At 35.4% G+C, this 23,264-nt stretch overlaps 2 protein-coding genes and 1 long non-coding RNA gene across 6 annotated transcripts; 1 reads left to right on the top strand and 2 right to left on the bottom strand.

Moving 5' to 3' along the window:
* Positions 1-2,961: 2,961 nt before the first annotated feature.
* Positions 2,962-5,130, bottom strand: LOC132103704 (uncharacterized). The gene is made up of 2 exons (XM_059508802.1): positions 3,265-5,130; positions 2,962-3,121 (listed from the first exon to the last, which is right to left on the bottom strand). The coding sequence occupies exons 1-2, from the start codon at positions 4,178-4,180 to the stop codon at positions 3,111-3,113; spliced, it is 927 nt and encodes a 308-aa protein (XP_059364785.1). The 5' UTR covers positions 4,181-5,130; the 3' UTR covers positions 2,962-3,110.
* A 442-nt stretch (positions 5,131-5,572) lies between these two features.
* scn1ba (sodium channel, voltage-gated, type I, beta a) lies at positions 5,573-23,256 on the top strand. Of its 4 annotated transcripts, XM_059508323.1 has the most exons (7): positions 5,587-7,605; positions 17,743-17,840; positions 18,314-18,480; positions 19,989-20,226; positions 21,581-21,722; positions 22,625-22,696; positions 22,787-23,256. In XM_059508323.1, the coding sequence occupies exons 3-6, from the start codon at positions 18,406-18,408 to the stop codon at positions 22,689-22,691; spliced, it is 522 nt and encodes a 173-aa protein (XP_059364306.1). In that variant the 5' UTR covers positions 5,587-7,605; positions 17,743-17,840; positions 18,314-18,405; the 3' UTR covers positions 22,692-22,696; positions 22,787-23,256. The 4 variants fall into 4 exon arrangements, with proteins under 4 accessions (XP_059364304.1, XP_059364303.1, XP_059364306.1 ...); XM_059508320.1 differs by lacking the exon at positions 17,743-17,840 and having other exon boundaries at positions 5,579-7,605; XM_059508322.1 differs by lacking the exon at positions 5,587-7,605 and having other exon boundaries at positions 17,249-17,840.
* On the bottom strand, positions 21,098-22,004 carry LOC132103318 (uncharacterized). Its single transcript, XR_009423360.1, has 3 exons — positions 21,907-22,004; positions 21,575-21,815; positions 21,098-21,422 (listed from the first exon to the last, which is right to left on the bottom strand). It is a non-coding gene; the product is annotated as an uncharacterized LOC132103318 (long non-coding RNA).
* Positions 23,257-23,264: the final 8 nt, after the last annotated feature.

Raw genomic sequence — 23,264 nt, forward strand, 5'->3', positions numbered from 1 at the left:
TGTCGTAAGACGGTCAGTACAGTGGCTAAACAGGCAGCAAAAAAAATGTCAAAACTTCAAAAATGTCCATGGAAAAGTTTTCATTTTAATTCAGGGTGCCACAAATTCCAAAAAGGTGCCACAAAGTCCAAAGCAAAAAGTCCATTGTAAATCCAAGTTTAACTTCAGAAAACAATTAACAAAACAAAAACAAAACTGTTCAAAGTCAATATTTGACAAAAACAAAGAAAAACACAAAGGGAAAAAATAGTTACATGGTTGGCTACTAATCCAACGAAGCACACCTTCCCTTCCCGTTCCAAACATTTCATCTGTTCTTTTATAGTTTTGACCACCTACTTCCTTTTCAAACTGACCAATCATAACTCTTCATCAGTTACTAGCTGTACAATTAATGTTTCACAGTGTACTTACAATCTTACAAACAGTACTTATATAATATATGTAGTTTAACAAGTTACATTAATATTTAGAAACTTTCAAACACATACACCGTCATGACATTTAGGTCTAAATATTCTTAATAGACCAACTCCTCCCCTTCAGGATGTCATATAATCTGTTTCCTGTTCGCGGGCCCCTCCTACTAGGCACTTCCAGGAACCGGTAAGACAAAGAAACAAACATTAATATACAAACAGATTTTGTACAACTTCACCTGCATGCTCCACTTTGATGACAGTCACCATGGAATGTGCACCTTTCATGTGACTGCCACTACAGTAAAACAAACAAAATAAAGATCTTACAAAACCATGTGGAGTGTGGTTCTTTGTATTAGCACATGTGTGCTACATCACATTAACTAAATTTAATTAACTTTAATTAACATTTTAATTATTTATGTCATATTTTAACATGGGTTACAAGAGCATATACACAAACTCATAGAAAATGACCACAACAATCCAAAGTTTTTATTTAGCACAGTGGCTAAATTAACAAATTACCAGGCGCCACCTGATTCAAATATTCCACCAACGTTTAATAGTAATGACTTCATGAATTTCTTCACTGATAAAATAGATAACATTAGAAATACAATAGCGAATGTAGATTCTACAGCGTCTAACAATTTTAGTTCCATCCATCGCACCCAAAGATAAACTGCAGTGCTTTACAAATATAGGACAGGAATAGCTAAATAAACTTATAAATAAATCATATTTCCCATGTTACAAAAACTGCATTCTTCCATCTTAGAAACATTGCCAAGCTACGAAACATGTTATCTGTTTCTGATGCAGAAAAGATAGTTCATGCATTTACATCCCGTGGTAACTAGGATTTACACAATCTCCAGTCTGGATCCAGAACACCTGAGAAGAGATGATGCTGACCCTCAGAGGACCTCACATGTGTCACAAACACGCCAGGTTCCACCTCCACACAATCACGGCACACTCCCTCACCTGAATTCTAACCATCACCGCCTGATCCTCATCACCAGTCATCCACCACAGCACCATAAAAACCACACACACGCACCCAGTCATTGTCCGGTCACGTTCGCGACAAGATCATTCCTGTGTGCTAACTATTTGGACTAACTCCTCTTTACCTTCTCTCCAAGGATAACCTCCGAAGACTCTTCTTCCATCTTCTCTCCAAGGATTGCCTCCAAGATCCTCCAAACCCCTACGGTGCGTGTGTGTGGTCACTACCTTCCCGTCACGGATCCCAACACCCATCCACTCCTCACTTCCCTCTCCTCTGCTTGTGTCTATTCAATAAATACCATCTTCATCTGTTACACCACTGTCTCAGAGTGATCCGTAACAACATGATGCTAACCCTGAATCAACAAACAGAACTAACAAATATTGCTACAAGTGTGACTGCATCATATAATTATTATTAATTATTAATAATATGAATAATGTTCATCGTCTGGCTGACTACGTCTTGTATTAATTTTTCTGAAAAATCCTGTCATACGTGCACAAACTGACAGTCACCACTTATAAGCTATTACGAAATATTGTAGAAACATAATTTTCTGTAAAGTTGCTTTGTAACGATTTGTATTGTAAAAAGCGCTATACAAATAAACTTGAATTTAATTGAAAAATTGAATTGATTTTTCTCGGCTTTGGTAATGTTAGCTGCATTGTCAGTAACACAACAGACCACTTTTCCATCTACATGCCATTCTTTTGCCACTCTCAACAGTTACTCTGCCAAGGTCTTTGAGGTGTGTCTGTCACTGAACTCAAAGCAGTCTAGAAGACAGCTAGACATTGAAAAATCTTCAATAAACTGACATGTAATTAGTGGTTATCCTTGACGTCCAGCAGTCAGTGGTAAGGCAAAATGCAATAGCTTTTTTGACTCTTTCCTGCACTGAAGCCCTTGTGCTCTCATACAGTTGTGGAATAAGTGATTTTGAAATTACTTTCCTGCTTGGAATTGTGTACATTGGACTTAGACTACTGCTATAATGTCTAAAACCTCCTTCCTCCACGATAGAAAAATGGCTGGAAATCGGTGACAAAAATTTTAGCCAATGCAATATCAATTTGGCCTTGTTTTGCTACAGACATTGACTTTTGCATAAACTGGTCCATTATAGAAGACTGTGTTGCTGTGGGTCGCAGATTAGGCCTACTTGACTGAGTGGATACATCTCCACTGGTTCCAGTCGCTCCACCACCATCACTAGCGGGAACGCTAGTTTCTCGAAGCTCTGCTAGCTTCACAGTTGGGTGAATAAATGAAACATAACTTGAAAATAATTCATGTCATATTCAATCTACTACCTTTTGACAGAATATTATTAAGATGAAACATTGTTATAGTTTATCCAATGGCAATATGCAATTTTTGATGCACAAAGGACTGCTTATTTGCTGCACATAGGATATTTTGAATGCATGAATAAGGAACATTTACTTGATGCAAAAAGACATTTTTTTGAGGAACAATTTTTTATTTATATACATAATTTTTTTCATCATTTCTTCTTCGTATGTGGATGCTCTATAAATTCAAAGGCAGGGTCTGAGGTGTAAAACGGGTTCAAGCGGTGTATCTAGCTTTTTTTCAAAACTTCTGTCCAAAGAGGGTAATCGTTTTGGTGAGTAGCCCTCTTCATCTTGACATCCTCATCGTCAAATGTACCCTAAAAAACCGTGAGATTCCTTGCCTCAACAACACTGCATCTTTTCTGTGGGCACTTTTCTGTTTTCTTCACAGGAACACAGGTTGGTTCCAGAACAGTCATTTTTGTGGAAACAGCAACGGGATGTTCATGCTTAGACGTACGTTTGTCTTCCCTCACTGTTCGACTCGCAAAACTGGGCAGCCGGGGTAAGGAGAGGTGAGCGGTAGTTTTCCGGTCAGACTCACATAAAGTTTCAATGTCATTTCTCTTTACCATGCCCATTGAATGGTTAGTAGGTCTGGGCCCTCGACGCCCAAGAGGTCTTTCACCTGAAACTGATGTCTTCTCTTCAGCTTCTGGCAGGAAGAAATGTCCAGCTGACTTGTTCTGTCCAACTAGAGGTTTCACAGGAACACGGTTTGGTTCCAGAACAGTCATTTTTGTGGACACAGCAGAGGGGTGTTCACGCAGAGACGTACGTTTGTCCTCCCTCACTGGTCGACTTGCAAAACTGGTTAGCTGGGGTAAGGAGAAGTGATCGGTAGTTTTCAGATCAGACTCACATAAAGGGTCATTGACGTTTCTCTTTGCCATTCCCATTGAATGGTTAGTAGGTCTGGGCCCTCGACGCCCCAGAGGTCTTTCTCCTGAAACTGATGTCTTCTCTTCAGCTTTTGGCAGGAAGAAACCTCCAGCTGACTTGTTCTGTCCAACTAGAGGTTTCACAAGAAAATGGGCTGGTTCTAGAACAGGCATGTTCATGGACACAGCAACAGGGCATTCATGCAGAGATGGTTGTTTGTCCATCCTTGCTAATTGACTTGCAAGAGGCAGTCGGGGTGAGGAAGGGTGAGCTTTAGCTTTTAGATCAGACTCACACGAAGATTCTGTGATATTTCTCTCTGCCACATCCATTAAATAGGTAGGAGGTCTTGGCCCGTGACGTCCTGGAGGACGTTCACCTGAAACTGGCTTCTTTTTTCCAGTCTCAGGAAAAAAGGGAGGTCTGCCAAAAATCTGTTCACCTAGGCATAGTATAGATTTACTCTGGAGAGTATTTCTGTCTCTGCACCACATGTTGAAATGCTGGAGTGAAGATTATCTCAACAACAGCAAAAAAACTGGCTTGAATGAGCGATAAGCAAGCAGCAATCACAACAGTCAGATACCAAATGAAGCTCTTTTCATCAGGATTCTTAGTTACGTGTAAGGGCTATTATGATGTCACAATAGAATGTAGCTCCGCTAAGTTGAGTTCATTCTATTTGTGTTTTATCTACTGAGGATTTTTGTTTAAAAATTATGCAATGCACACAATCTAGGATACATCATTTAATTTTTTGTTACGTTAACCGTTCATAATATGTTAACCTCGTAAAATAAAAATAGAAATAAAATTAAAGATGAAAAAAGGTTTCTGTGGCGTTTTGCTAAAATTACGAGGTTCGTCACACACAAAAAATATAGCTCAGACAAAGTATTAAACAGGAAGAGGAATTCACCTGAAATATATATTTTACTTTGAATCTGCAGTGTAAAAAAAATATAATAATAAAAACCTGAAGAGAAGAGATTTTAAAAGGCTACGGAACCCATGCTCTATTACAATATATAAATTCATCTGTAATGATGGCTCACCTCATAAATGAAAGCGTGGTTCCTCCTAGAGGTGAGAAACATATACTACAACTGACTTTCAGCCTCTAAACATTTATTCACGTTCAATATCTGTGCTTTCTTCTGGAAACAATATGTGCATTTTTGGAGAATATGTACCCTTCTCAAGAGGTAGAGCATTGCGTTAGCAGCGGAAGGTTGGGGGTTCGATTCCCAGGGAACACACGTTAGGTAAAAAATGTTAGCCTGAATGCACTGTAAGTCGCTTTCGATAAAAGCGTCTGCTATATGCATAAATGTATTTAATTTTAAATGTATTTATTTATAAGTTAACGAGGACTGAGCCTGATAATCTACAAAAAAAAAATAATAATAATAATCATAATCCACATCACTCGCACGCGGTATCCAAATTCTTTCGAAGTAGCCTTATGATATATTTTTATCAGATGAAATTTCAGTCACTAAAACTATTCTCCTCTTTTGCTCGTCCCTCGCCATATTATGATGTTCGATTCGTAAATGAATCATTCGTTAACATGTCGAATCTTTTCATGAATCATTCGTTTTTGAATCGGACTACAGCCGCACTGACTGGAAATCCGTCGAATCGGTCTGTTTCTCACACTATTGATATGGCATTAAACCCTCAAATGATTCAGCATTAGCCTACTCAAGATACTCTTAACGTAAAAAATGTTCCCCATATGAGATTCAAAAGCATTTTATTTATAACAATGTAAAGTGTGTGTGCCTGAGAGAGAGAGAGATTTAGGGTCACGATCGTTAATATTTACGTGATGACATTACTGCCAGTTTCGAGAATAATCTGTTCTCGAATAATCCGACCTTTATGTGGGCCTACCGAATATTTGAGATGGGACGCGCCTTGCATGACGCGTCACGTTCAGCATTATACAATCTTTCGTATCCGAAATAGCGTGAATGATCGCGAAGGTCGATAAACCATCTATTTACGTTGCCACAACGCCTTGAAATTTTAACCTCCAGACGTCTTTCTTTCCATCTATCCCACTACTGCAATGCATCAGTCTGCTATCCCTCCCCCATCCCTGCTCCCTTCCAGTTCCTCCTCGCTTATCCTAAACGCAGCATCCTTCCCTTCAGTGTGACAGATCGCCGATGAACGCACCACGTTGTGGCTTAACGTGCGGTGCCCCGGTTCAAACGGATTCTTTTGTGCATATTCTAATTTATACCAAACATATACGAGGGGACGACAGCACAATCTGGTTCATTTCCGTGACCCATAAATAAACACCCCGCGTGACCGACGGAATGATTTAACGGCGCGAGCTAATCGACTTCATCCACGGAGAAGCCGTTTTTTGGGATCTTATCAGACTGAATGAAGACAAGCGTGGGAAAGGAACGTTTTATTAAATAAATGTGTGTGGTAATCGGTAACGGTAGGCTGAGAAATATTCAAACAACGGTGTTGGTATTTGCAGCAGAATATTGTTGCATCTGAATATTATTTACAAATCTAGGGAATGTATTTTAAATTATCTTTAATTCATCCGCATGTAACGCAGGCGCATGAATGATGTATTATTAACATATTTTTGGTGATCATTATTCGCTGTTAGACATATGCCTTGATGTTTAACAGTTGGAAATACAGACGCTTTAGCTAAATAACAGATGGCATGAGACATAACTATATCCGGTCATAGTAAACACTTATGAGCATGCAACTTCATATGAATTTATTTAAATGAGACAAAGACACAAACATTAAATCTAGTGCATGAAGTTCATTAAAAACCAATAGGCAGCCTGCTAAATATACACTGGTATTTTATGTACAATGCAATGTGAATTTCCTCAAAGCATACGCTTAACAGGTCATTCCTCTTCATAACTAGCTGTGAGTCTATAACCTCAAGTTGAAATTGATTCTGAGAGATTTATCCTCACGTTCACTCATTTACATAAGCAATAACTCACAAAGCAATAAATATCATTTTGAGTAGAAGGGAATATCTGAATGTATGTTTGCATGAAGCCAAAGACATAGTTATTAAGATTCATTTTACATTTCAAACTCACTGTGGCAAACATTACGTCACTTAAAATTAGATATATTTTTTCTCAGGTTAAATCAGCCAGCTGATGTTTAACATAAACTTATAACACAAAAAAAATTCTTATTTAATGTCACTTGTCTTCCATAACCTGCATACATTTCTCATTCTAAATCAATCACAAACCTCAGCTCAAAAGTCTTCCACTCTTAAGAAAACTTTTAGTCAATATATAAGTATATATATTTTAGAAATCAGATGAGACACTGATCAGAATATTTTATCACTAAAACGTGTATTAATATCCATTATTAAGAAAGTACTTGCTAACATATAAATAGGTCAAGAAAAACAGTTACTTCCTGAAACTTGGCATCTCAGCTCTTTTTTCTTTCATGGAGTAACTGAATACTCTGTGCCTGGACTAACTGAACTGATCGCCTGCACAGAGGGCCTCACATCTCTGATACTCCCTCTCTGGTCTCCTTTGCTCCTCATCACAACACTCATCTCCAACCAGACTAGAAGAAAAGGACAGAAGGAAACATCATCAGGGTCTGAACTAAGAGTGAAGCCCGCCATCATCTCCCTGTTTTCTACACGGTCAAGCTCATCCTTTCTCAGATCCAGAAGACGTATTTCCTTCACAGAGCTCCTGTCTCGCTGTGGACTACGTGCCAAGACCTCCTGCTCTTCAGTTTAAGCCTGTGTTCTGTTTGTGTGTGTTTGTGTGTGTGTGAAAGACAGAGACAAGTCTCCGAAAGCAGCACCAATCATCTGTGAGGATGTCTGCACTGCAGCTTCTGTGGGTCCCTGTGCTGTTGTGTTTAACACACGGTGAGTGTCTTAAGTGCACCATGGAACATTTGACACATAGATAGATAGATATGAATAATGAATAACATTATACACTATAATAAAAAATCTATTTCTGTCTATCTATCTATCTATCTATCTATCTCCACTATTTTATTATATATATATATATATACATTTTTTAAATGTTATATTTATAATTGTATATTTACTTGTATATATCATATACTGTATATGTGTATATATGTCAATATATTGTGTAGACAGATATCAAATATAAACACTATAATAATGAGCAATCAATACATTTACACACATTTTATAATTATTATTTGTACTTTTTTTAGATTCATATTTACATATTTTGTCATTTGTGTGTGTGTGTGTGTGTGTCTACATATATAATGGATATATTATTTTAAATATATTGATTATATATACAGTATGTATTCAGTTATTTATATACAAATGGATATACATATTTATGATATATTAAAATCACATTATTATTATTTTATTATTATTATTATTATTATTATCACAAGAAGAGCCCCATTTGTGGTGAATTATTAGATATTATATATATATAAAAAAAGAATGCAACTGAAGTGACATTAATTACTTCATGACAAGGAATTTAGCAGCTGTTCAGTAGTGGTATGTCTTTGCATTTGTTTATGTAGTCTTCGATCACATTAGGTGTTTTATGGGTTCCCGGATTCCTGAGTAAAGACCCAAACCAGCTGTTACTGATTCTAGATGGGTTGGTGCTAAAATAGAGCCGTGTGTGATCAGGGAGGTCAAGACAGTAATATAGCTCTTGCCCAAAGCTTGGCCGCTTCTGTCACAAGCTGTTATTATCTTCTAGTTGGTTGTGAACATTTTGTTTTGTATTAGATTTGTGGTGGGTGTCCAAAATATGTGGCTGTTAGTGCTCATGCATAACCTGAATATCTTTCATCTGTGACTGTAAGAAGGCCAGTGATGGAAATAAATCGCTCTCAGGGGAACAGGTGTTGTCAGTTATGCATCAGCGTTAGATGTCCTAGTTTAAGCAGTGGGGATTTGTATCTCCCCTCATGTCGTGTGTTAGGACGCCCATTATGAGGACATCTGTATTTTTTGTACTAGTGGCAGGTTATGTAAACCACCAGCTATCAGCTGCTTATATGTTACACCTGTTTTCATATGTTAACCCAATCCAAGTCTTTAATATTTTGTATGCTAATTCTCCTTACATACTGCAATGACACACACCTTAAGAAAGAAAGCTAAGAAACTTCAGTTTAATCTTTTTGCATGATAAAGTGTGCTGTATTGCACTAATTTATTGAGCAACTCACAAAGATGACTAAGCTTATTTTATATGTATAACTGTTGCATTTATGATTGTAAAATGTAATATTTCCTTAATACTTGATGCTACATATCATGCCCTAAGGAAGGAGTAAAAATGTCGGAGCAGAAGGTTAAAATTAGATGTGATGCGAAAGCTCAAAAAGAGAACTGTTACACAACTGTACTTTTTGGTACAGTAAGTCATCTCTCAGGATCACTTTAAGGGGCTTTAAGGAACTGATTTTATTTAAACAGAGCAGTGAGCATGGGCAGATGGACTGAAAAATAAACCATGTGTGAGAATGAAGGCGTGAGAGACAGAAAGAAAGTCCCCTGTGGTTGCCTGGGATCTGCTTGTATCATACAGACTCTAGTATCTGATTGAACAGAATTGCCAAGATTATGGCCGATGTTAATTGTTTCTGGAATTGAATGGCAATGTCACCATATAATGGCATCAAACATGTATTACAGTGACTTTCCCACCGGAGCATCCTGAGGTTAAATGCCTTTCAAGGGCACAATGGTGCTGGCTTGTCATGACCTTCTGCTTTCCATTGCAGAGCCTTAAAGGAACAGTCAACCCAAAATGTACACTTCTGTTGTTCTTTTTATAAAGAATATTTGTAAGGGATATTTAGGGACCATGTCTTTCAAGCTCCAAAAACGATAGTAAAAAAAAAAAAAAAAAAAAAATAGTCACTATAGACTCAAATTTAATATTTAAAGCACTAGGTTGAATATAGAAAATGGAGATTGAAATTATAAAGCTCTGGCAGACAAGAATACTACAGCACAACGGTTTGTTCCTTACAATTCCACAGCTTCAAAAGACTTGAAATATAGACTGCCTTTATCTCTTTGCCATAGGTTTATGTTTTTTTTCTTCTTTTTCTTCTTTTGTTGTTGAAAGAAATTAATACGTTTATTCAGCAAGTATGCATTAAAATCAAGTGAATTTTAAATTGCATTAATAATAATTAATAAATTGCATTAACAATAACATTATCTTTTTTTTATTTGAATATTTTGTACAGTATATAATTTTAATGTAGGTGATTTATTGTTTGTGTATTTATATAATTGCTACAAAATTTCCATTTCAAATAAATGCTGTTCTTTTGAACTTTCTATTGATTAAATTATCCTGAAAATGTATACAAGTTTTAAAAAATTCACAAATGTGATAAACAACACTGATAAATAATAAGAAATCATTCTTGCAGGATTATGCGTCACTGAAAACTGGACTAATGCCTGCTGAATATTCAGCTTTGCCATCACAGGAATAAATTACATATATATATATATTTTTTTTTTTTACTTATAATAGAAAACATTTATTTTGAATATTAATAATATATTACAGTATTACTGTTTTACAGTACTTGATAAAATAAATGTAGCCTTGGTGAGCATAAGAGACTTCTTACAAAAACATTAACTCCAAACTTTTGAATAAAATTTGTAGCACTTACATTATAAGAGTTGGTAAAGTGCCCGTGCACTTAAGCAACCTCACAAAGATGATGTCCATTTAACAACTTAGAGTAATATATTAAACAAAAGTACTATAGAGCATTTCTATTATCGACAAAGATAAGTGCAGTCTCACAGTGGATATCTTATGTTGCTCTGGATTCCACTATTTAGTGTTGTACTTTGTTACAGCATCCGGATAGTTTAAATGAAGACTAACAGAAATCTGGACCTGACATTATCACAGTCTCCGTGTGCTGCTCACACTGTGAGACTCCACCAATCTCAGCAGACACCTACTGTGATAACATTTTCACCGACTGTTTAACAGCTGGATCATATCCTGCTCTAAACACTGTACTCCAGGAGTGCCGTAATCAGTGTAAGATTAGACCGTCTGGATTGGTGATGGACAATGCTGTGGAGGTCAATGTATGTGTGTTAGGTGTGTGCTGGACACTGATGATCGGCTGGCAGCGAGTGTTCAGTGGTTCGAAAGGAACACTCTCTTAAAGTTAAAAGTTAAAATATGAAGACACTAATAATTGAATAACACTGATAAATGTAAATGTGAGCAAATATCAGAATGAATACAGATTTTCATACTGTATATGTCATGATAAATTAATTGACTTAAAAAAATATTTAGAATTTAAGATAATTACTTTTAATTGATATAATTATTTTTTTTATTATGTTAAACAAAACTGTATAGAAATTTTATACAGTTCATTTGTATTCATTCATTTATTAATTTATTTTGTTCATGAAAATCCTAATGTACAACAAATAAAATATAGAAATAAATAAAACAAATATAATAGACAAAATAGTATATAATTTTATTATAGGGTTTTTTTAATGGAATTTATATCTGAAGTTTATAATATTTTAAGTTTCATATCAATCAACATTTTCATTTTAATATCAGTGTATCCCGATGAACAAAATTCCTTAAGTATGCGCAAATAGTGCTAAAAACATATGATTTAAAAAATGGCAAATGTATTATAATATATCGTTTAAAGGGATAGTTCATCCAAAAATTGTGTAACTAATTACTCACCCTCATGTCATTTCAAACGCCTCAGACACAAATTAATATATTTTTGATGAAATCTGAGAGCTTTCTTACTGGATGACAGAATTTTCATTTTTGGGTGAACTATCCCTTTAACAAGCATGTCTTGCTGATCAAGCAGTCTATAATGGATCTACTGACCAACTGTCAAGACATCATCACCACTGAGCATTAGCAGACAGGGTGGCTATTTTGCTTATTAGACCTATTTAAACAGCCTAGAAAGGCTGGGGGAGATGGAAGATGGCTATAAATAATTTAAGACAGGTTAAAAACAGAGGCCTAGAAACAGGCAGGCCAATGAGGAGCTAGGTCTTTGTATTCTATGCAGATTTTCAGCAGAATCAGCAGTATTTAGTTTTTAAAGGGTGTTTTTCCATATTTTAGATATTGGCAGGAAAACAGTGCAAGAGCAGGTGTCATTATTCACGCAGATCAGATCGGTCAAAGTTAACGTCATAAGGGATCATAAGACGTTGCTAAAAATAACATTATTTGGTGTAATGCAATGTGTTTATGTGGTTTAAGGTTAAAAAAACTAATTATTTTTCACATACTGCACATTATTGTTTCTCCTCTATGCCCACCTTTCTGAAACGCATACATTTTTACAAAGCTCATCGTTCTGAAAAGCAAAGTGGGCCACGAATGGCCAGCTATCCACTGTGTTGTGATTGGCCGAATACCTCATGTGTGTTACACCCCTTAAAACTGTCATGCTGTTGAGACAAAACCCATCACAAACAAGGCATTTGTTGCATCCAGTGGGGACATAATTACTAATTATAATGACTTATACCATCTTTTTACGCACTGTGCTGCATATTGCGCCACATAAAAATAAAACCATGTCTGCATTTGTGAATGATTCTCTGCTTCGCTTTTTGCATAACTCCGGGTCGCCAGCACCAAGCTCCATTGCAATTTCTTTCTAGTAATTAAATACTTATTCTGAATCTATATTATATATATATATATATATATATATATATATATAAAATATATAATTGAATATATAATGAATTAAGTCTCACCGGAAACGATAGTACAGGTAAGGATATATTTGTTTAGCTCTGCTATTTGACACTCCAGTGTATTGAGATGTTGCTCTACTGTTACTCTACTGGCCTCTGCATAATGAGAAAAAAAAAATTGCGGGTCAAAGAAGGTGGAGTTTCAGAACACACCCACCGATTGCGTAACCACCACAGACCAATGGAAGCTCAAAGGTGTTTAGGATAGGGATGGGCGATACCACATATTTTGTTTTCGATACGATACCGTTACTTTTAATGACCAGTATTGTCGATATCGATACCGATACGATACTTCTAATCAATTTTTAGATTATGAAATGTATTTAATTACTATGAGTACAATTGGTAATAATACCTACTTTATATTTGAAATACATTTAAACATTCAATACGCCTTAATTGCAACTTATTAGGTTATATTTTTGTTTACACATGATTAAATATGTTTACTGTAGTGGTAACCAAGGAAATCTACAAATACTATAGTTAAAATATGTTCACTTTTCCATGGTTCATTGTCATAAGGGACTGCCAGTAACAGGCTGTTGAATGCATAAAATGCAACCTTTTTATTCGGAGAGTGTATGATTTATATTAACAATACAGAATAGAACATGAGCAACATGAACTTTTAACATTCAAATTTAAATAAATGTACTGCACAAACTAGGGTACAATTTCAATAGGTTTTTGTGAAATAACTCAAACATATAGCCTATGTTTTTTCTGCATTGTTCTGGGCTGTCTTTTCCAAAAACATAAATTCTTTCTTATTATAGGCTACTCTCGGGAAACACAGCTCTATTTAAATGCACTGTCAGAAGTGAGTGAACGCTCTCTGTAATTGATTGATTCTGCCTTGCAACATTTGCATGTTTTCAGATGAGCAGGAAAATCCCTTCCACACAATTATTTGATAACATAGCTAAAAATTTAGGGCATATTGTAGGCATTATTTTTGTTTAATAAACAAAATCACTGGTAAATAAAAACACCTTAGTATCGATATTTTTTATTTGAGTATCGATACTTTCGATACTCGCATCAGTATCGATATATATCGATACTTCAGGATCGATTCGCCCATCCCTAGTTTAGGAATCAAAGCTAACTTTCTGGGGGAGGTCTGCCGAAATGAACTCAAAATGACGCTTAGGCCTGATTTTGATCTAAATGACATCATATCAGTTCATTCTTCGATTTCGTTTGAAGTATACCAGGGCCTTAAGTGCAAATAGTGCACTTGTTGGCAAAAGCTATTTACAGTAGCTCCGCCCACCAGTGTCTGACGAGAATTCTTAATCCAGGCCTGATCTGATGTGCAGTATACTGTGTTTAGAGCAGTTTAATGCCTTCAACAAAAGATGGCAGAGGAATTGTTTTTGTTTCACACACACAAGCACAATAAGATGCAAAAGAGAAGTTAATTCGGTACTGGTGCACTGTCTGTGAAGTGGCTCTGTGAACACAGGCATCTGGCACGAGCACTGAAAGCCGCTTCAGACAGCGCATCAGTACTGCATTGAGTTCTCTGTCGCACTTGAATGGACAAAAGCACACAAAACTGTCAAAACTACCTTTTTGGTGAGTGACCTTGTAAATACAGTCATAAATTAGTTAAAAAGTCTTAAATGACCGTAAAAAGTTGGGAGAAGATCAGATGTGCGTCATGTGAGACAAGGGACAGCAGAGCCCTTGAGTCATTTATTCAAATAACTTTGTAAAATTGTTTGTGTAGGGAAGAAGTTTGGAGTGGTTTTCTGAAGTAATCATAATGTATTGTTTTTCATTTTGTGATGTCTTATTTGTTTAAGATAATGGACGATTCAAGATTGCTTTCATTCTAGAAGTTATTAATGCCCACATCTCCACCCCTTTTGTTGCTGTGAGCTACACATTCTCTTTGTTTTATCTTTAACATAAAATATCCAGAGGAGATGGGACCTATGCTGGAATTCATACAAATGCAAGCACTGCATTTGTTTTAAAAGTGAATAAAGCATTTTAATAAGTTGCTGTTTATTTAGTTTAAAATAATTCAAGTACTCATTTATGAGCTGGCAGCTCACATGATGCAATTGGAGATCATTGGAAATGTAAGTTTAGGATTTTACAAACAATGTTTAAACTGGAAAGTATTTGGGATAGCAACTGATAGTTTAATGAACTTAAAATATTAAAAAGCACCATTGTGAGCACCATTTAAAAAACATAACACCAATATTATACGAGTACCTGATCATGTTTACTTTTTGAAATTTGAAATGTTGCTGATTAAATTTAAAAAGTCTTCCACAGTAAAAGCATTTTTTAATGTTGCATTGCACATTGTTAAAATTAATTGATATCATATAATATTTTTGTCTTAACCTGTTTAAGGCAAACAAAAACCATTGAATGCATTTCTAAGAATGTTTATATGAGGTAAAAATAAACCATGTTCAGTTTTTATATATTGTGATGGATTTATTTGCTACTAAGGATATGCTATAATTTTAGTAATAAATTAGTCATTTCTAATGTTAATGTAAATCTTCAGTAAATTTTCAGTTTTAGAGTTGAAGGAAATGTCCGAAAAACTTACAGTTAATTGTCCTGGTAACATTCAACATGTAATTTTTTTTTTACATTGTAGCACTGTCATGCTCCTTCTGAAGGCTGTGACGCAGGTTTTGTGCATGCACGGGTCTGGCACTGTGGATAACTGATGTGTGTGTGAGAAAAGGTGTGTCTGTGTGTGTGTGTGTGCGCGTGTCAGAAAGAGGATGAGATGGTGGGGGAGGGTGAAGAGAATGTGAATGCTAAATCCGGGCAAGGGCACACAAGGACATAATGTATGAATGACATCTCTCACTGGTTTAATATTTAAAGCTCACATCAGTTACATTGAGAAGTTGAGGAAATGACAATTGCATGAGCAAAAGAGAAATTGCAGTGCATCCCACACGCCATCCCAGTTTTAAGAATGGATGGGGATAAAACTGTCTTATTGCTAAAAAATAACAGGCTTTGTCATTAGATCCTAGTCGCCTGGGGAAATATCACTGGTGTTTGCCATTTATCTTTGACCACTGGGTCATCAATAGAATCGCTCATTGTGGATTCATTTTAGAGATTAGGTAACACGTGAGAACAACAGGACGATTGTTAGGCCACAGTGACTAAAATGATATCACATATTGGGTGATGTATCAAAGAGCCCTTGTTTCTATGGAAAGTCTCTACCCTGGAGCTCAGTGTTTTTCACAGATCTTTGCCATTTCCCAAGAGGACAGATTGTATATGTCAGTGCTTTACAGTTTAAGACTGCTGGCTGGCATGGAAATGTTGTCCCCAGCTGCTTGTTTTCATGTAGAAAGCCTGAAACAGCTCTCAAAAGGCTTTTTCTTCTCTATATTTGTACGTCTCATTGCACCACAGCAGAGCAAACAACACCAAGGTCATGGGTTCAATTCCCAGGAAATCATGAATTGATCAAATGTTTCCTTGAATGCAAAATTGCTATGGGTAAAAGTATTTGCAAAAGTTTAGGTCTCTCACATTTCCGTCCAAAATATATCATGAAGGAGTTGTTAAATGTGCTTAATTCAACTCTTTAATGCATTTAATTTAGTCCCAGGATAAAGCGGCCATTGCGCAGTCTAATCTGGAATAAGTTGCATAATGTAATCTCTGTAAAAAGGGGTTATATAATAACTCCCTTCTGCTGCAGGGGCACTGACAGAAGTGTAGAGGGGAATTTTTGACAGGTCTGAGGTCAGCTTATTGTGCATATACTGTCCCTCCTTTGCTTTTAAAGGGCAATGTCTCCTTCCATCCCACACCTTATAGTTTTCTTTGATGCTAAATGCTTTGGATCTAAATCCAGCATGAAAATAAAAAAAATTCACCTTTCATCTGTGTGTAAATGCATGTTATTGATCTTTTTGTAATGCATGTCATACTTAACTCTGTACCTTTTTTTGCAATCGACTGCAAGCACACATTCACTATTGAGTGTAATGCTCACACCTCAAAATCTAATCAACAACCGATGCAAAGTCCTCATTCTACATTTTTCTTTTCCTATAAGTGCTACACTTCTATGCACGTCAAAAGAAAGAAAACACTCTATTGTGCAGTTAATCAGTAAAAACACTTTTAAATGGCCAAGTAACAGGGATTGTTCTAATAACGTTGGATAATGTTCCAGGAAGACTCTCTCAAAGTTATGATTAAACATTTCTCCAGTGACATTAATAGAGAGTTATCTGTTCATCTGGTATTTATTGAAATTCTCAAAACATTAGCATAAAAATATGTTATTTATACATTTTTTATAACATTACAAAATGTTTTTTTCTGAAACATTTTAATTGGATTCTTTAACATTTTTTAAATGTTTCTACTTTAAGAATGCCCAGAAAACATTCAAAACTAACGTGTTCATAATGACCCCCCCCCCCCCCCCCGCCGCCCCCCCAAAAAGCTCCCTTACTGTTTTCTCTAATGGTTACATAACCTAGAATAATAATAATAATAAAGAAAGAACATTAAAAAAAAAAGAAAACTTTATACAACTCAAAGGGAATGTTAGCAAAACGTTCTTATGTTTGGGTGGAGTCTTTAGCAAATCTCAAAATTGAGATCCACTGACATACTGTAAATTACAAAGGTGTGATGTCTTATTAAAATAATTCATTACTGTTTTCAGTGTTTTTATATATAAAAAAAGAAAATTTATAAATTGGCTTTGCTTGTTGTTAAGAGTGTGTCAATATGTGTTTATATCTTCCTCCCCTTTCCTTTGAAACTGTAGGATATCTATGATAATTGTCTTTCCTCCCCAATCTATCCTTCTTCTTCCTCTCCGCAGCCAATCAGAAGCCAATAAATCAATAATCTGTCAATGATGAACAGTGATGTGATGGATGTAACACTAAAAACTTTTAACTCTGTCTCTCTTTCTCTCTCTTTTGTTTTCTTCCTCTCTTGTGTTCCAGTTTATGTGGCTAAAATTTTTACTCTTTTTCTCCTTCCTCCTTTCCTCTCAGCCATCATAAGCAAATTTTAAATGTTGTTTTCCTGAATATAACAGTGTGAAGAGATGCCCATAAAAAAAATTTAAATCGCAGAAAGTCTACCAGGACGACTAGTTACTAATGTAAATCTGTAGCTGTGATTGATGTGTGTGCAATGTTTCCTGTCCCTCATCTCATTGCACATATATAAATACTTCTCCAGAGGTCAGAATTACAAAAAGAGCATTGGTTGAGAGCGATGCAGATGTCTCTGTGGAAACTGCAGGGTGAAGTGTGAGAGAGAGATACTTGGAATATCAGGTGTGTTATTTTTTGCTAGTTTTTGCGACTTCCTGGCATATATAGTGACTTGCATCTATATATGAAAATAGATCAATGACTCGAAAAAAGGATCATAACTCACCGCTAACAATTTATTTCCCCTCAAAGCTTTTTTTTCTGTTAGGACAAAAAAAAAAAAAAAAAAAGAACCAAATACTGTGCTCTGAGATCACAGATAATTTGAACTTTTTTAATGCACAGTCAGTTTTCATGAGTGGAAATAAAGCATGCAAGAAAATGCTCTGCATTGAACTAAAAAAGCCAGCATGCATAATTCCCAAAAAATGGGAATGCATGCAAAAAATAAATGAAAAGAGAAGATTTAGACATACTAATGCCTGTCAGTAAAAAAAAAAAAAAAAACGGGCATAATTAAGACTTTATAAAGTGTTTTATGAGGTCATGCAGATGTGTCTGTGTTTCTGTCACTTAATGTTTTGTTCTTCCTGTAGCTTGGTTCTGCCATGGGGCATGTGTGGAGGTGGACTCCGACACAGAGGCAGTGTTGGGTCAAGGCTTCAAATTAGGCTGCATCTCCTGCAAGATGAGAGGAGAAGTACCGGCCTCTGCTACAGTGGAGTGGATGTTCATGGCCAAAGGCGAGAGTGAATTTACACAGGTGAGTATGTGACCAAAGACCAGGCATTACAGCTTAAGCTGCACACCATGCATTGCCTAAATTAATTGCATTGTGCAGCTGCTTTTTCAAACCCCATTTTTTTTGTCCAAGAGCTACAGTATAGTACACTAGTGTGCCTGAGTGAAATGCACAAAATAATTAATGGTAAAAAAATATAAAAAATATTAATAATAATATATTGCTTAATATAAACAGTTTCATTAAAAATGTGAGATTATTCGCATATTAAAAGTAATGCAAAGCAAATCCAATGTCCTGCGATTTTCAGGGTTTCCACATTTTTTCTCCATGACCTGTCCACACTATTGGATAAAGATCTATTAAATATTTATATAATTAAATGTAATAAAGTATAAATGTAATCACTGTTGAATGTTGCACTCTTCTACACTGTAACAATGATTCATGCAAATAAAACAAAGATAACTGGACTACATATTACAATAAAAAATACAATTTCAGTCTTTTGTTTTTGTAAATATTTGTGGAATTTACTAGCAATTTACTGTGTAAAAATTATTTAAATTATCATAACTTATATATACTGCAATTAAATCCTACACCGAAGTGAGGTTTCAGAAAAGATCAAAACTCTCTTTTTTATTTATTATTTTTATTATATTAATATATTGATTTTTATTGTTTATTTTTTTTTATATTATATAAAAATATTATATTTTACTCATTTACATGACTTTGAAAAAGCTTTTCCACGACAATTAAAGGAAAAGTTTTACCAAAATAAAAATCTATAATCATTTACTTATCATGTTGTTCCAAACCTGTATGAGTTTCTTTTTCTGTTGAACACAAAAGAAGATTTTTTTTTAAATATGTTGGTAACAGACATCTATAGTATTTTTGTTCCATATTGTTTAGTTACCAGCATTCTTCAAAATATCTGCGATTGTATTTCACAGTAGAAAGAAAGTTTGAAACAACTTGCAGGTGCATGTGTAAATGGCAGAATTTCAATGTCTAGGTAATCTATCTGTTTAACCCAATGGAGCTCTTCTGAAGTGTAAAGTAAAGTATTAGTGGTGGGAATTTCAAGCAATTTTACTAACTCTTTGATCTTTTAATCTCGTTCATCAAAATGAACAAGTTATTTCATTAATTTCATTCATTTCAGCAGCAGAATATAATTAAAATATTAAATGTTGATTTCGAGTCTCTCTCGAGTCTGTGTTCCAGGCTCATTATCTTACAAAAAACCCAAACTTTATGTTTTATTAACTGTATGTTGTTAAGTATACGCAGTCAATGAACGAATCCCTCATTGAGACAACTCGATGTTCATAATAAGGTTATTTCAAATTGAATGACACATCACTATAAAACACAGACAAACACAACAGTCAACCACTGACCTTGTGCCTTTTTAACAGCTATTTTTACAGACAACAAAATACTGGAGATCCTTCACACTGGTTATTTGTCCTAGCAGTCTCACAAGCTAATAAGAGCTCTTTTCTCTTACAATTTAGATCTACATTTATGCAGACTTGACAGGCACTATAACGGACGACCGCTTCGATGAACGCCTAGCATGGAACGGCAGTAAAAAAACTGAAGATGTGCAGGACGGCTCAATTTACATCCTTAACGTCACCTTCAATGACACCGGCACCTATCGATGTTTCTTCGACCGCATCCTTGTATTCCCCAATTACGAGTACCGCACCAATGCCACCAAGTTTATCTCCATCAACGTAGTAGGCAAAGGTATGTTCATTAAAACAGACAGTGGGAATAAGGAAATTTACACGAGAGGAAACTAATGCAAGCAGACACAAATCAAAGTAAGGATGTGACAGCATCATTAGCCTGACAAGATAATCAAGGAACTCAAGGGTGTGTCCATAAAGAAAGATGAGACAACACTGAATAGAAATGCCTTTGAAATGTCAAAAGCAAGGACACTGTCATTGCCTTTACACAGCCATGAAGGCAAAGTGTTGTCATAGCAGCAGCATTAAGGCTGTCTTTGACTCACCAATGCTTATCTGTTTGAAATCTTATGTATCATTTATTTGCCCAGAGCTATTTACATATATATATATATTTTTTTACAATATTTCTATTGTGGATTGATGCAACGTTATACGTTTTTCCCCCCTTGAGCTTTTTCTCAAGATAAAACTTGATAAAAAAAGATAAAGCAAGATAAAATATGACAAAAAACTACCTATGCTCAGAAAAATAGAAAATGTGCAGGACAACAGAATAAATAAATAGTAAATTACAAAAAAAATTAAAAAACTCATGTATAAAATAATGTCCCATTAGTCAAGTAGTCAACAGAGTTGTTATGGTTAAATAAAACAAAAACTAAGTCTGTTAAATATAATATTTGATAATTGAAATAAAGCAAATATAATTACAATCAAAAATACAATCAAATATAATTATTAAATGAAAAATGAAACAAAATTAGCCATGGCAACTAACTAATATAAAATATGTTCTAAATAAAGTACTAAAACTTTGAAAACTTTAATAAATATAAACTAAATAGAAATATTATATATATATATATAAATAAACTAATAGAAATTACAAAAACTATTTTAGACTGTTTGCCAGTGATAGCAACATATCTCATTTTGTGTTTTATAGGGGAAAATCTAGATGATGTAGAGTATTTTGGACAAACACTTTCCCTTTTAATACAATGTAAAATAGACAGACAATCATCAAATCAAATTGTAATTTTTCAAAATCAGCTTCCGAGGAATCTGAAGGGCCACATGTCCATGAAAGAGCATGTCTGTCCACTTGGACAAAGCCATCATGTCATATCTGCTGACAGGGATTGTTCAACTAGAAGTGTCTTTAACTTCCTGTCAGAGGCTGAGTCAGGCCCACATCAGCACTGATGTAAATTGTGAGATCTTACATAATACTGACAGTGCTGAAACCTGCACAAATACGTCTAGATACTTCACAATCATTTTTGATCAAAAAAAATCAAAAGTAATCAGATTATAAGTTGATTATAAATAAAACTGTGAAAGTTATAGAAAAGCCTAATATAGATTTCTGAGCTGAATTTGAATTTTTTCTCACTCACCCCCAGCTACACGAGGCATGGCGTCCATCTTATCCGAGATCATGATGTACGTGTCCATTATCGGTCTGCAGTTGTGGCTGTTGGTGGAGATGGTCTACTGTTACAGGAAGATCGCAGCAGCTGGAGAGGAAGCTCTGAGAGAGAGCGAGTGAGTGATGTCTTCACATTTCCATTTTCCACAGACTTCATTTCTCTTAATAACAAACACCTGTCTGCCTTATTAGGGACCTTTAGGGATGTCCTATTAAAATATTGAAGGGTGTATATGTATACCACGCCAAACAGACAAGAAAGTCTGTAGAGTTTATATGGTAAAAGTTCATTTTGCTAACTTTGCATATAGCTTATAAATAAAAATGGTTCAATGAAGAGCATTTATCATCCGTGGAGGCTATCCATTCCACAAAAGATTCTTCATAATGGAAAAATGCTCTTTAGTTTTTTGTGTTAGTTTATGTTCCTCACACCAAGAAAAAAAAAGGTTATTTTTAGAATGTTTCTCTGAAAGGTGCTTCTGTGGCAATGCTGAGAAAACCATTGTTTATAAAGGAGACGTTCACCCAAAAATGAAAACTTACTGAAAATGTACTCACTCTCAGGCCATCCAGGATGTAGATGAGATGAGTTTCTTCATCGGAACAGATTTGGAGATTTTTAGCATTACATCACTTACTCACCAATGGATCCTCTGTCTGCAGTGTATGGGTGCCGTCAGAATGAGAGTCCAAACAGCTGATAAAAACATCACAATAATCCATAAGACTCCAGTCCATTAATTAAAATCTTGTGAAGTGAAAAGCTTGTTTCGATGCTAATAACCATTCACCGAAAACCTTAAAACATACATTTTATGGTTAAAAGAAGTTTACATTTCCACCTCCAGTTTCACTGCTTTTCTTCCTTCAAAACTATATTTCCCTTAATCTTAAACGGATCTATAATTTTCTGCAAGCTGCTGTTCTCAAATCCTTTCAAGTTCTCGTTACTGTTCTTTTTTTCATTGCCTTTTCTGTCTCTTCTGCCTTTCTTTCCCTCCCTCCGTTCTCTTAGGGCGGAATATTTAGCTATAACCTCGGAGAGCAAAGATAATTGTGCAGGTGTTACGGTGGCAGAATAATGCAGGTGGGTTAGCTAAATGTAACTATTATGGTCACACACAGAGTTTTCTAAATTACAGGTCAGCTTAACAATCTGCCTTTTGTTTCATTTCAGGTCCAAAAAAAGTCTCAAGACAAAAGCTTGATGCTCGGTCCATCACAGCATCACCAATGGCCTCCTCCGTCACCCTCACTGGCTCTCTGTGAACGCGCAGGGCTGCTGTTTTGACCTTTGTGTACAACTGTGATAGACCCGCCATTCTAAACCATCAGGGAAACACACAGTCACACATTACATAAAGGGAAATGTTTTGTTTTAAGGCTCTAGATGACAACTTTGAGGTTAACGAATTATTGATGCATTCATTGGTTCAAGCATGAAGCTGTAACACTGAACAGAACATCACTTGTATATACGTGTTTGATCTGTTAACATCTCTTTGCTGTTTCCACATAATGAAAACTCCGCTGTGCATGCGATAAAACTGTCACAACAGTATATCTATTGAGCTAGAGGTCATCACAACATATTAAAATGTGTATAATAATCACTAGCATATTTACTGAGCCAGACACACACACCAAACAAAACC

Source organism: Carassius carassius, chromosome 24, assembly GCF_963082965.1.
Source record: "Carassius carassius chromosome 24, fCarCar2.1, whole genome shotgun sequence".
Classification (NCBI taxonomy): Eukaryota; Metazoa; Chordata; class Actinopteri; order Cypriniformes; family Cyprinidae; genus Carassius; species Carassius carassius.